The sequence below is a fragment of the Phalaenopsis equestris genome, unplaced genomic scaffold (genome assembly GCF_001263595.1).
Source record: "Phalaenopsis equestris unplaced genomic scaffold, ASM126359v1 Scaffold000002, whole genome shotgun sequence".
Lineage (NCBI taxonomy): Eukaryota > Viridiplantae > Streptophyta > Magnoliopsida > Asparagales > Orchidaceae > Phalaenopsis > Phalaenopsis equestris.
Window position 1 is genome coordinate 70,053,259 of NW_018164444.1, and position 15,134 is coordinate 70,068,392.

At 35.0% G+C, this 15,134-nt stretch overlaps 1 protein-coding gene across 2 annotated transcripts; it reads right to left on the reverse strand.

Moving 5' to 3' along the window:
• Positions 1–5,545: 5,545 nt before the first annotated feature.
• On the reverse strand, positions 5,546–6,758 carry LOC110034686 (non-specific lipid transfer protein GPI-anchored 2-like). Of its 2 annotated transcripts, none has more exons than XM_020738941.1 (3): positions 6,267–6,758; positions 6,100–6,174; positions 5,546–5,710 (listed from the first exon to the last, which is right to left on the reverse strand). In XM_020738941.1, exons 1-3 carry the CDS (start codon positions 6,727–6,729, stop codon positions 5,577–5,579), a joined length of 672 nt encoding a protein of 223 aa, XP_020594600.1. In that variant the 5' UTR covers positions 6,730–6,758; the 3' UTR covers positions 5,546–5,576. The 2 variants fall into 2 exon arrangements, with proteins under 2 accessions (XP_020594600.1, XP_020594593.1); XM_020738934.1 differs by having other exon boundaries at positions 5,546–5,716.
• Between the last annotated feature and the right edge of the window lie 8,376 nt (positions 6,759–15,134).

Genomic DNA, 15,134 nt, shown 5'->3' on the forward strand with positions numbered 1-15,134 from the left:
TTATATCTAAATTTTAAATTAAATATGTTTAAAAATTTTTTAAAAATATTTGAAACACCTAAATAATTCTTTCAGTATTTTAAAATTAAAAAAAAATATTTAAAAATAAATTAAATCGATGTAAAATATACACTAACAAAACTTTCATTAAAATAAAAGAAAAATTAGTTGTAAAAATAAAAAAAAAAGTTGTACAATTCAAATTATTCAGTAACTTTATGGAATTGATGATCCTGTTAAACTGGTTAATGGGTCCTTTTGTTGGGCCCAAACTATTGGGCTTGATAAATTTTGAAATTTACAAAATACTATTCATGGGCCACAGAAGTGCTGCCTATTATCCTTGTAAACGACATTAAACAAAAAGGATAAGTAAAGAATAATGTAATTGTGACTGCCGCCAGAGTTACCAAACCTGCGGCCTTTATTTTGCCTAAACCAACAGCCTGGAAAAAAAAGCCATGTCAAAACAGGGGAAATTAACATACATACCACTTCATTCCTACAAACTCATATATCTACATACCTCAAATTATGTTTGCATCTAGGGGCTACTTGCCTACCGACCACCTGCCAGTCGACCAACAACCTACCCAAGCCAGCCTACCCCATAGATTGGTTACTACTTCTGGCCGACCGCTTCAAAAAACAAAATTTACGTGCACAACACTCAATCCTCATATATTTATATACTTGCATTGCTAAATTATTTTGTGATTCTTTGATAGGCTAGCCTTCGATTGCTCATCTATCTCTGGTCGATCATTTTTAATCATGGAAGATTTACACATCACCCAATTCTCTTGAGTTTAATTCCCTAGTTATTTATTATGAGTACAATAATGTTGTATTCCGATGTGGGAGATCAGGCTGATCAACAAATTCATGAATGCCGATGGACACTCGACAATTGTGAAATTTGAACTCAGGTAATAAAACAGAGAGCAACAAGCTCCGTGAGGGGTGGAAAAAAATCATAACACCCGACAGTGACAAACTCTATGAGGGTTGGAAAAAAAAAATCTAACATATGGCAAAGACAAGCTTCAAGTGGAAAAAAACTAATGCATTGCAGCGACAAGCTTCGTGATGATGCAAAAAAAAAAAAAAAAACTAACAAACGACCCCGACAAGTTCCGCGAGGGATGAAAAAAAATCCAACATCCTACAATAGCAAGCTCCGCGAGGGGTGAAGAAACAAAAACTAACAGCTGAGAACAAAAAGGTACACGATGGGCAGAAAAATATCTAACAACCGGCATCGACCAACTCTGCGGGGGTAGAAAAAAAAAAACTAACATCCCACAACGACAAGCTACTCGAGAGGTGTAAGATGACTCATTTCCCGACAACGACAAGCTCCACGAGGGATGTGAAACGATCGTCCTCATCCTTTCTAATAATTTAAAACTCGACAACGACAAGCTCTGTGATGGGTATAGAGCTTTAGGACTCCACCCCGGGAAGATCAGCTCCAGGACTCCACTCTAGGGCAAACAACTGCAAGACTCCATCCCGGGGCGAACAGCTCTAGGACACCACTTTGGGGCAAACAACTCTAGGACTTCACTCCATGGCAGATAGATCTAGGACACCATTCTAGGGCGAACAACTCCAAGACTCCACCCCGCAACAAACAGCTCCAGGAGACCACTCCAAGGCGAACAGCTCCACAACGCCACTCCATGTCGAACAACCCCAGGACTCCACACTACGGAGACCAGCCCCATGTCTCCACCCTAGGGCGAACAGTTCCAGGACTCCACCTTGAGGAGAAGAGCTCCAAGACTCCACCCCGGGGCGAACAGCTTTGACACTGCTCTAGAGCGAACAGCTCCTGGACACCACTCCAAAGCGAGCAATTTTAGAGCTTTCCCCCATGAAAAGCAAACGGGCTAGGGTCGGCCGAGCCAATTAAATTTCTATTTTTCATAATTAAGATCGCCCATTATAAGCGGGTTTATGGCAAGCTCGTTGAGCCACTGGTTCAATACCCAGGTCTAGTTAAGATGTAAGTTGGATCCTATATTTTATTTTAATCGTTTCAATCAACTCAAATTCTAACAAGTATTTTTCTACTACGAACATTTAAAAAAAAAATTGTAGCATTGTTATTTCTTTTTTAATGGTTGCTTAAAGAATAGATTTGAAATTTTAAACCATTAATTGCAATTGTTTTTTGTATTTTAGCCCAAAGATTTTTTATTAATTTTTTCTCATAAAGAGGGAGTGACAAAAGTAAAAAACTCTTAGGTTAAGTTTATCTTGAAATTATGAAATATTAATATATTTACTAATTTTAAAATATTTTGTTATTGATGAATACTTCAAATATTAGTTAGCAATTAGCATGCTTAATTATGCTTTATGATGGCCATTTGATTGTTAACATGCAATCTCCTCTTTGGGTGAGAGAAATAGTTCAATGAAACAATATTGCAAGGACCTTAATGGGGCATTTTTAGATCTCTTAAATATTATGGTTGGATTGCATCACTTATAACTAATGATGAAGTCATGGACAAAAAAGTCCAACATCAGTTAGGTGCAGCGCTGAAAAGCACTATTTAAATCTTGGGCTGCCCACCACCTCTAAGAGCTCTTTTAGAATGTGACAAGTGGTATCAGAGCAGATTACTGCCTGTCAGGTGTGTGGACTCTCCATGATTAAGTGGGACCCTCGGTTGAACCGATCCGTGACAAGGGCGCCACGTGATTGGGTGGAGGAGAATGTCACGGACAAAAAGTCCCACTTCGGCTAGGCATCAGACCGAAAAGCAGTATTTAAATCATGGGCTGTCCACCTCTCTTAAGAGCTCTTTTCGGAGGTGACAAGTGGTATCAGAACAAATAAATGTCTGTCATGTGTGTGGAATATCCATGGTCTAGTGGGACCATCGGTAGAGTCGATCCGTGACGAGGGTGTCACGTGATTGGGTGATTGGGTCGAAGAAAATGTCACGGACAAAAAGTCCCACATCAGCTAAGTGCAGCGCCGAAAAGCACTATTTAAATCTCGGGCTGCCCACCACCCTTAAGAGCTCTTTTGAGAGGTGACATGCAACTTCTCCTCAAGAAATCGGGCTCTCTCTAGACTTCCTCCTCTCTTATGAGAGGGATGAAGCTCTATTTATATTGTTCTAGTGTAATTATTGCAGCAACACGTACCATTTTGATCAGACGGTCCGGAGAGCTTTCCTTGGTCATACGGTGTTTAATGGACATTTGAGTGCCTTAATGATGTCAGAATTGAGTGATATTGGGCTCGTTGGATTCATCTTGTCTACGTTGGGTTTGCCTTGTCTAGCCGCTAGATTTGAGTATAAATTTGTCATATTTGACAGTCATTTGACTTTCGAAATGTATTTTTAAATCTTCTAATTGTGGTTTAATGACTTGATTTGGGCTTGATTTGACTTGGATTGGGCTAGTTTTCATATCATTAGGTCTGTCTCATTAAACGAGTCAGTTAGACTATAAGTTTGCTGAAATCGGAGCTCTGAATGATTTTTTATCAAGATTTGAATGTTTATTGCTTAAAATATCATCTCGAGATTCGTGTCATGCCTCGAAATTCGTGTTGGATGATGAAAATTTTTTTGTGGTGTACAACAATTATGATACCAAAATCGAGCACAAAAGCATCTAGCAGGGAGTATCATTAGCAAATTATATGTTCATAACTTATTTGATTTATAATATTTCTTATTTTTATTGAAGTTGTTGCTATTAAGAAGCAAGAAAATTGTGTAACTTAATATGTATATTGAAGAATGGTGTGCACAAATCTTCAGGCAAATTGTAATCTGCTTCCGTCAAATTGACTTTCTACAGTCGACTTTTCCTCGGTAGAGGACTTTTTCCTCCAACAGCGGTCTTCTCCCTACAGGAGCTAACTTTTCCCTCTGTCGAAAGACTTTTCCTCTTACAGACCATCAGAACCCGACTTTTTGTCAGATAGAAAATTCCCAGAATTACAGATCCAGCGGTCGACGAACACACTAACACAAAAGACTAAAATATCTTTTATTAAAATAAGGGTAATATCGTAGCTTACATTTTGGCTCTTCTATCATATATAAATATGAGAGCTTTTTCATTTAAATGACCCATTTTGACTCACCCCATTCGTAGCATCTATTTGTAAATGAATAAAATGAGTCAACAAGCCCGGAAATATCCATATTCACCCCGAGAGGCAAGCCTTTCTCCTATCTTCCCTTTCTCTCTCTCTCCCTCTCTCTCTCCCTCTCAATTTGACCTTCTATTCATTGCACACGTTTTACCAGACAAATTTGAATTCAACAAATATATTTTAATATTTATGACTAAAAAAATTCACCCAAGAAAAAAATACTCCAATCATACAATTTAACAAAAATGCAACATTTACATACAAGCTACCAAATTCCTATGTATTCACATATTTAACATTAAAATCATCATTTTTTTTTATATTTATACCATCCAAATTTTCTCATCACAAAAAAAAAACTATTATTCTAAATTCAAAAAATTAAATACATATTGATAAAATGATATATATCGGCAAAAATTAAAGTTCAGGTGTTATATATATATAATTATCTAGGAATTGAGCGTTATACATATAAAGCTTCCTTATTATAAAGTAAAAAAGCATCTTTGTTTGTCCTTGCATATTTTTTTTAAAAAAAAAAATTTAAATTATATAAGCAAACAAGTTAAAAAGTCATTATTTTGCAAATGCTTTTACGCTATAATTTCAGGAGGAAATAAACCTAATTACCGCAAAAATATTTATGTATCGGGAGTTATTCAGAGGGTACAAGCGGGTTATATCCACTTTATACATTCCTGTAACATCCCTATAACTTACCTATAACTATCGGAACTATAGAAGCACGGAACTTATTTATAGGTTACAGGTAGGTTACAAGGGTATAACACGGATATAATCCTCTTATAACCTCTAAGTAACCTCCCAACATACGCAGCTCTGCGTAAGTCTTACGCAAATTTTTCCCAACTATCGGACGATTCATATAGTTTTATATATTTCATCAACACAATACTTTTTACTTCTCATTATAGCCACCATTCCTTACCATTGAAGCTTAAATTTTTAAATTTGAATAATTAAAATATTATATTTTATATTTCTGGTCATTATATAAAAATATTTATTTACATTAAATTCGCTTTATATATATTTATATGATAGTATTAAATGAACCCTAAGAATTAATTCCTATGCACGGTATAGTTGTGAAGCAATAAAACGCCATCACTGACTTTGACGGCCAACCCTTTTTTTGTGATAAATATTTAATGCGGCAACCCAACCAACTAACTCCTCTTAAATTCATCCACACCAATCTTTTCCTGAACCATTAATTAATCCCCCCCACCCAATATTCAATTTTTTTATTCCTTACTTTAATTTTGAAATATATTGATAATTAAATAAAGAAATTGCTTTATTTTCATCCCAATCTCAATACTAAATACTCTGAAACTCAATGTTTGGAATACAGACTGTTAATGGAAAGAATGGAAATTAAACTGATAGAAAGCACGCTCCTTTTTTAAACTAATCAGAACAAGATGACGATCAGTTGGCTGATGATGGCGATTAGAGCTAGCTGCAGAGATACGACGCCAGCCGTCCAGTAGCCCTCGCCGCCGTCGCTCGGTGCGGCGGCGATTGAATTCGCCGGCGCCAGCTGACCTGTCCCTGTGGAAGATGAAGACGTTATTGATAAAGCTCTTCGTTTTCACTGTTTGATTCAGAATTTATCTGAATCTCAGCAAAAGTAAATGTTGAATATCATTTATGAAAATATTGGTTCAGAGAACTATGATTGAAACGAAGAATTAAATATAAAAATCTAACATGACATCATGATTGCATGCAAATGAAAAAAATTATGTGAGGATATATACAAGTATAAAAATTTAATTTTTTTTTAAAGATCGATATAATCTTTATTTAATCAATCAATCAATTTTTTAAATTAAGAAAATCAAATTTAAAATTCATCATTGACGCATGTTTTTTCAACCAAGTAATTCAGATCAAAACAGCAGAGTAATTAAGTAGCAGAAGCATGCAATTACCAGAAGGTACAGAAGCAACGCCGTCCCCGCCGGCCGGAGACAGGGCTCCTGGACTCGCAACCGGAATCCCCAAATCTTCAACAAAATCATCCAAAGTTACGAACTTTATGACAAAATGTAACGAGATTAAAAAGAAAAGAAATGAAAAATAAAATTTTGATGAGTACCATTGCAGACACTAACAGGGGGAGTCTGAACATGACAGATAGTGGGAAGCATAAGAGCCTTAGTATCATCTATCTTGATTCCGAAGGTATTTGAGGTAGATAGAAGCTGGCAAAGACAGATTGGGTTACTGTCAACAAGTCCGGCGAGAGCAGGGCAGCAGCCTTTCTCAGGCACCGTCAAGTTGGCGCCTTGTTCGACGTACGTGAGGCAGGAAGTAAGGTTTAGAAGGTCGTTCGTGCAGTCAAGACCTGGAGTCGCCGGAGAAGGAGGGAGTGATGGAGGTTGTAGGGGTAGCAGCGGCGGCGGTGCGGATGCCGGCGTGTGTTTCGGTTTGGGCGGCGGCTTGAGCTTCGGTGAGGACGCCGGCGAGGTTGCTGGTGCGGTCGCCGGCGAGATGGCTCGTGTGTGGGAGATGAGAATGAGGAGCATGAGTGGGAGGATGGGAGCTCGGCTGGTCGGCATCTTCGGAGGCTTGTTCTGCTTCTCCGTTCTTCTCTTTTTTTCGTCTTCTTCTTTGGTGTGATGAGTGTATAAATGGGAGAGGGAGACGGGTCGTTTTGGGTGTCGGGTCGAGTTTGGGTTGGTCGTGTCGGACCTTGTCGGGTTGATTCGAGTCAGGTTATGTAGGGCATAATATTTTTTAAGTGACGTCTGAAATTGCAGTAACTATTTTTGTTAATTTAATTTTTCAAACAGCTGTCATGAGAACTGACAGTGTACCACTCAGCCCTTATGTATCTGTATATTTAAGACCTAGGCTTCAATACTTATATACAGACCATCTCATTTATGCATTAAAAGATATGTCTCACTTTTTTTAAAAAAAATTAAAATGATTATTTACTTATGTGATTGTGAGATTTAGGTGTTGGATATGTAAATAGATGCGAATTGGGTTATATTGTGTGTTGAATTCTAGATTATCGTGTGAATCACTTACCTTCGCCCTTATTTAAACAGAGTATGTATATGTTGTTCTTGAGATTATACTTCTTTGGGTCTCTAGGGCCTTGTAATTCTTTGGCTCGGACAATTGGGTCGACGAGGTGACGTGTTCAGTACTGTCGGCCGACTGAACGGATAGGGAACATTGACCGTTTGATCTTTTAAGCAGGGTCGATCAACTGAAATCCTGAAGATAGTCTGCGGGACTGATAGGATCGATTCAAACTTGTTGATCGAATGTATTGATTTTGTTGTCAACTCTCAATTCTCATCGGGGGAATTCATGTATGCTAGGTAAAACTAGGTCATCGGGCAAAGATCAACGAGTCATCATAACATGACGGGTAGTTTACCCTTTGGGTGAGGAGGTTCCGCTGAGGGTGCTTGAGGCTCGTGACTCATTTTTTTATCAAGGAAACTCTGGGTTGAATCTGGCGTCATGCTGCGTTCCTTGGGCGTGCATAGTTAAATTGGTTCGGATGATCTCTGCTTAGAGTAAACCGATTCGACTTCTGGGCCACCGAATCATTTCGATAGGCTTGTCTTTGTTGTATCATTCTTTTCTTAGGTCGTCAGATTGTTTTGAGAATTGTGTTTACACATGTTTCGTATACAATAAGAGCTAATTTTGTTATAGTTTCATTTTTTTCAGTAAGTTGAAGATTCAGAATCTAATACTTGGAACTTCTTCAATTTATTTCTGATAAATAAACAACGGATTTAAGCACCCATCAAAGCTATTACAACAAATGTGAGTCTTTGAAAAATATGATGACATTGTAGATATCTTTTATATTTTTTAATCAAAGATCAAATTTAATATGTCAAATTCAGTGTACATCAAACTCAAATTGAGCCAACTTGAATTTGATTGAGCTAGCCAGGGATCAAATAAAAAAATCAGATCAAATTTTATATTAGGAAAAGCACAAATCTAAGTCAATGAGCTCATTAATGAGCTAAGTCCAGCTCAATCAAAATGAATGAAGCCAACATGGAATGGGTCAAGTTAGCTTGAGATCGATCAAAAAGTATTTATCTCTGCATATCAGAAATGTGTCTGTGTTGATGTCATAGGAATCCAAAGACCTGGAAGAAGGAAGTATGATGGAGATCCTCTGCAAGGAAGTCATGAGACCCGCCAAGGCTACCAAGTCAGGCCGACTGAGCCAAAAAATAATCAGAGTGTGACTGATCACTATCGATCAACCCATCTGAGGACTCATTAGAAGGATGTTCGGGCTTTCAATGTTTGACCCACAATAGGAGATGCAGGCCAATCTGATACGGAAATTTACCTCGCACGCGAGTCGATTCGAAGTAAGAATAAGCGTACACATATGTTCAGGTGGAACTGTCCCAGGCAGAGGTTAATTTACCCGACATAAATAGATCTTATGACGACGTCAACTGAGCAAAACTGACCCGATTGAGATAAAATTCAACTAGATGATGATTAATCACTCATAGATCATTGTGAGCCCCATCCAAATGAGGGGTAGAAATATCATTTCATTTGTTAAGATATATTCTCTATCAATAGGGGGGCAATTATGATAAAAAGAGAGACTAATTTTTTGTTTTTCATTGGGCATTATAGGTCGGGTCAGGTACGTATATGATCAGAGTATGACGCAACACGAATTGAGTCAACCTGATTCTGACCCGAATAATAAATGGGTTGAAAACTAAGACCCGAACATGATCTTGGCCCTCTAACCCAAACTCAAAGTGAACTTTTGTACTTATTCAGGTCATGTTTAGGCTTTCGGATTTCACCTGAATCCGTCCCAAATAATAATCGGGTCGAATTATTTTACCTAAACCCGATTGAAAAATATTCTGGTCAACCATAACTGAGATTTTTTGAGTCGTGTTGAAGTGTCGAGTCAATTTTTGACACCTCTAATTGAATCCCTCTCTCTTTTCGCTTCCCATCCTCTATGATTCCTAATATAGTTTAAAAAAAAGTTGATTTCTTCACCATAAATTTATAACTATCATTGAAAAAGCCTTGATAGGCAATAGCTCAACAACCGCTTTGAAGCCAAAAGAAGATTTCAAAAATAGGCATAGAGAAAATATTTTTTTTTTTTATTTATTCAAGGTAAAATAAATAAATAACTACTTTTTTTTTGAAATTATAAACTAAAAAAATTGCAATATTGGTTTGATTATAATTTTATTCAAATTAAATAAATGAAGATTTAATATCTAAAAAAAAATAACTATTATTTCCCACTATAATTATTTTTTTTATAAATATTTGCAGATTTTTAAAATTTATTTCATTCATTTCATTGTCATTTAAAATCAAATTCAAATATTAGCTGGTTTCCATTCACAGAAAGCTAATTGAATTGATTGATTGTATGATCAATGCCCTTCAATTGACGAGCAGATCAAAATCTTTTACACTTTGCCCCCCCAACAAAATAAAAATACATAAGTAAACATTTTAGCATTTAAAATTTAATACTTTCTACATCTTTTCCTCTAAGAATAAACCTTGCAAACCACATAAGTAATACATAGGAAGAAATCACACATACAAAAAGGATTGATCGTCTACACAAAATCAATGTCTTTTGCGTCAAATAAGATTGTTACTATGTGAGCTAAGCCACATTGCAGTACAAGTTTCATAAAAAGAGTGTGTGCAGGACCGTAATTGCCCAATTCGTCGCCTTCTCTCCATGCACTCCAGCGTGGCTATTTTTAATGTGAAAATAAAGAAATTCACACAACAACAATCAAACATAAAATATTTACGCGATTCAACGTTAAGGATTCGTCTGTGTACACTGGGAGGGAGATTTTTTTAACACGGAATGAGAGGAATAAAAATGACTTGGGATTACAACCTCTGCACTTCTCACCTTATTACCCTCTCATAAACCACCTATCTATAAATTTACTCGATTTTAAATTTATTTACTTGTATGTTCTAATTCTCCTCTATACAATTTTTGAGATTACGCGAAGTAAATAAATTTAAAAGATTAAATCATCCCTAATTTCAATAACAACCATAAATACAACATATCTCTTGCTCCACTTCCCTAATGCCCTCTTTCTGGTCTTTGTGGTAACTAAAAATCAGAACATAGCGTCACGTTTTCAGATCTTTTTTATGGTGGTTGAGCATATTACACAGAGAGGAACTGAGAATGAGCTCAAGTGCAACAACCAGTAATGATCAATAGTATAACAGAGAAAACTGAAAGGATAGTTAGAAGAAATAATAACCTTCTTTGTCGATGAGTATCATTGCGCCAACAAAAATTTTCATACATATCAAAATTGATATATTTATTTTATGAAAAAAAAAGTAACTATAAAGAATAAAAACATAGTAGAAATACTTATGGCTCATATTGATTAAATAATAATAATAATTACAATTTAATAAATAATCATATGTCAATAAAATTATGGAAGATTTTACATCTCTAAACCACTCCATTCCAAAGTATTCACATATTTTTTGACATATAGTTCTTTCTTTAATATTTATTATTATTATTATTATTATTATTATTATTATTATTATTATTATTATTATTCTTGTCATTATTCTTGTTATTGTTATTTAATCAATTTGAGCCATAAATATTTCTAATGTGTTTATTCTTTATAGTTTCATGTTTTTTATTATATAAAACAAATATTTCAACGTTGAAATCATTAAGAAATTTGCTTATAAAAATTTTTATAGGTGTAGTAACACTCATCGACATAAGGGAGAAGTCATTCCCTTAATCGAGCCAACAACATCAATTAGAGGAGAAGAGTAAGGAAGAATTCATTCCCCCATCTAAGCCAACTCAACATCAATTGAAGGAAAAGAGTAAGGGAGAAAAAATTCCACCCCTAAGCCAACTCGGCATTAAGTGGAGGAGAAAAATAAGGGAGAAATTATTCCCCTCTCTTAGTTAACTCAACCTCAAGTGGAGAAGGAGGCTAGAATAAAGCATGGGGAACATAAAACCATTGCAAGCGATGTAAAACATAGAGAAGATAGGAGGCAATTGGTGGTGAGGACTCCATTCACAGAATCGCCAGTACATAAAAGAAACAAGAATAAGAAAGTTAAGAGAGCAAGAAACTACACCTGATATGCAAAATATTAATAAAGTGTGGTCTACATACATTAAAATTTTACTTAAAATCCTTCAATTATCTTCATTTTTTATAACAATTGCTTCATTATTATGATAGTAACCAAGAACAAAAAAAAAATCAGAAAAGCTAGGAGAGAAAGTGGGCTTGGAAGAAGAAAAGAAAAAGGTAATAAATATTTCACTATAAATATCTAATTATTATGAACTTCACTCTAAATAAATTTTGTATTAACTTGCAGCCATAACAAGCTATTAAAGAGCATCCCAAGAAGAAAGAATCATTGCAACATGATCTTGAAGAGAAGTAGAATAAGCCGTAAGCAGTGCAACGGGCTGCTGAAGAGCAATCCAAGAAAATTTTAGTGGCCTATTTTGATGAAGCTTGATAAGTCATGTTTTATAAGAATTAGATGTTGATGTTTTATATTGCATAAGTTGATGTTTTCTTATTTCTTAAAAGTATTAACAATTCAAAATGTCAATTAGACAAGGCCTACTCAATTAAAGTTCAATTTCCTGTCAGAGATCTAATTCCACAACATTGGGTTTACTTACTTGATAGAAGTTCTAAACGCTTTGTCGATCTGTAATGATAATATGTTTGTTCAAATTTTACAATTTATATTTTTCAGTTTGTTGACTCTGAAAAATAATTATCAATCTCTTATCTTAAATGCAGAGATATATCATTTTTTTAAGATGCAATGTCCATTTGGGCAAAAAGGATATAGATGAAGCGCTAGAAAACCAATATTTGAGCGACGCTCATGTGAATGCATTTGTAAAAATGTTGAGCGAAGGTGGTAAAACTCTTTATGGCCTGTATGAACCCTTTATTTATGTTTCCAGCAAGCATTTAGTAAATATCAAATTCACATTTTACTATAAAGATATGTCTATTTTAATTAAAAATTCTAATTTATTTGGATCTTATTTCTTTACAGTGTCATGGTAAATTAGGAAAATATGAGAAAGAAAGTAAAGCTTTTGTCCAACACATAAATAAGGCTAAGGTGGCAAATTGTAAATATGTTATTCTATTCATTGTGGACAAACAATAGTGGACATTTTTGGTTGGCTTTTTGGCTAAAAAATGTCTATTTTTTTATTCATTGTCCAATCTTCTGCACTTTGTGATGACTCACAAGCGGTAAGTTTGTAATTATGATTTACTCAAAATTTTCATATTAAACAAATTTGAATTTCTTAATCTTGTTTAACTTAATAGAGCATACTTCTGAATAAAGATGTTGGTGATGCATTCAACTTTCCTTTCATAGAATGACCCATGCATGAGGTTGAAGACAACCCACACCAAGATAGCAGTATTGATTGTGGGATGTATGTTTGTAAATATATAGAGGTCATCGTTTCCAATCCATATATAAAATTAAGGGACCAGAAGGACTGGGACAAAAAATGCCCATATTCAGAACCAATTTTTTTTCACAGGATACACTTTGATACAATCAAGTAGCTTCATACGTAATATCATTCTTTTCTAATGTAAATTTGGATAGCTCATTTTTTTGTTATGTATTTTTACATTATATATTGTGATGCAATCAAAGAGCTTGATATGTAATATCATTCATTTATATTGTAAATTTGTGTACTGTTATTCCTTCATTCTTTTAGTCTACAAATTTCAATATGGTTGTACTGAAATAAATTTCCTAATGAAACTTTTATATGCAATACCAAATTTATGTGGGGTCACTTCAGTAAAACCATGTTGTATCGATTGTATCGAAGCTATACCAAATTTATAAAGGTTGTTTGGTAGCTCATTACAATCGATAAAACACGATTGTACTGAGCAAATTTGAGTCTCCTGTTATTAACCCCGTTGTTTATATTAGTATTACTAATTACCTTTGGTTTACAAGAAGGTAAATAAATGATGTAAATTCATTAACGGGATATATACAACTCAGTGAAACTGATATGACATGGTTGTACTGGGATAAATTTCCAAATGATACTTTTGTATGCACAACTAAATTTATGTGCAATCTCTTCGATATAATTGTGTTGCATCGGTTGTACCGAAGCTATATCAAACTTTATAAAGGCGGGTTAGTAGCTCAGTACAATCGATACAAGGTTGTACTAAGCAAATTTGAGTCTCCTGTTATTGATCTCATTGTTTATGTTAGTACTATTATTTACCTTTGATTTACAGAAAGGTAAGGAAATAATGTAAATTCATTAAGGGGGATGTATAACTCAGTATAACCGATACAACAGTTGTACTGAGATAAATTTTCTAATGATAATTAAGCTTGATCGGTCGTCTCGACCCTATCGTCAAATAATCTAGGTTTGATTAACCGCACCGGTTTGATCACCCGTATTAGGTCTGATTGGTCGTCTCGACCCGTTCGCCATTTTTTTGGGCCTAATCGCCCAATCTTTTGGGTTCAATCGACCACCTCGCGTCGATCACCCGCTTTAGGTCTGATCGGTCTTCTCGGCCTGATCAACCTGTTTTTTGGCTTGATCAGCTGCCCTGGCCCATCACTCGATCATTTGGGTCTGCTTGACCGCACCAATCAATCGCCCACTTTAAGTCCAATTAGCCATCTTGGCCCAGTTAACCATTTTCTGGGCTCGATCGACCGCCCCAGTTCGATCACCCAATCTGAGTGCGATCGGCATCACTCGATCCTTTGGATTTGATAGACCTCCCTAAATCGATCACCCATATTATTCTCTATCTTTTTATATTACATATAACTTGTCAATTATAAGATAAGAAGTTATAATTAGGGGAGATTGGATGTAATTGAGGGCCTACTATCTCAACTATTGAGAAACATTTGAGAATACATTTTGTTGTTATATTTGATAAAAGCGTAACGTTAGATGCTTGAAGTTGTGGAGAAAGTTTTAACCATCTAGAAAGCCTTTGAATAAACTTCCAAATTGGTTTCTTGTTTAGCCTTAGGTAGTAAGGGTGACTCATCCAAGCCCTTTAGGAGGACAGCTTGGTGTTTTCTTAGATAACTAGTAAGATGTCAGAGATATCAAAACTGCATATGATAAACTAAAGATGAGAAAAGAGACTAGACCTTTTGAGATAATGATAATAAAGATAGGATCCAATACATTAGTTGAACTTATAAGGTAGAAGGACCAAAACTCTTCAAGAGCTAGTCCATGAAGTGCAAGATTCCACCAAGATCTTCAATGGGGTGAAAGTGCAAAAATTGAGTTGCCAATGAAGCCTATGGGCATTGACTTCACAAATCTTAACACAACATGCTTAAAGGATGGCTAGCCACTCTTCAAGATTGATACGTACTTTTTTTACAAAGTGCACAACAAGTGATGGAAACGTTCAACTATTTCTTATGCTTACAATTTGCGGAGGCACCTTAATTCTACCGATAAAAATGTACATTTATTTTTATTATTTTGATTTCATGTAAGTATCATATTATGTTATGCCTTCAAAATCATATAATTACTTGATCGTAATATTTCAATCATTTGAAAATTAAAAAAAAAAAGATAATAAAAAAAATTATGAAATAATTTATTTAATAAAAAAATAATTTTAAAAAATTTTGAATTGTCACCCGCACGTTTATTTTTTTATATGTAACATGCATAAAATAATTTATAAACATTTGCATTAGCTTTATATACATTGGCATATTTTTAAAATTAAATATAAGGCACTCATATAATGATTGCACTAAAAATGTCAACCATTCACATAAATAATAGAGAAATGACATTCTCTAATAATCTGTTTGGGGAGGATATGGCTCTTTTTATAATACATAGGAA

Coding starts and splice junctions, on each gene's coding strand:
- LOC110034686 (XM_020738934.1), bottom strand. CDS start 6,729: ATGCCGACCAGCCGAGCTCCCATCCTCCCACTCATGCTCCTCATTCTC. Junction 6,175..6,266: donor CCCTGTTAGTGTCTGCAATG/GTACTCATCAAA, acceptor ATTTTGTTGAAG/ATTTGGGGATTCCGGTTGCG. Junction 5,717..6,099: donor CGTTGCTTCTGTACCTTCTG/GTAATTGCATGC, acceptor CATCTTCCACAG/GGACAGGTCAGCTGGCGCCG.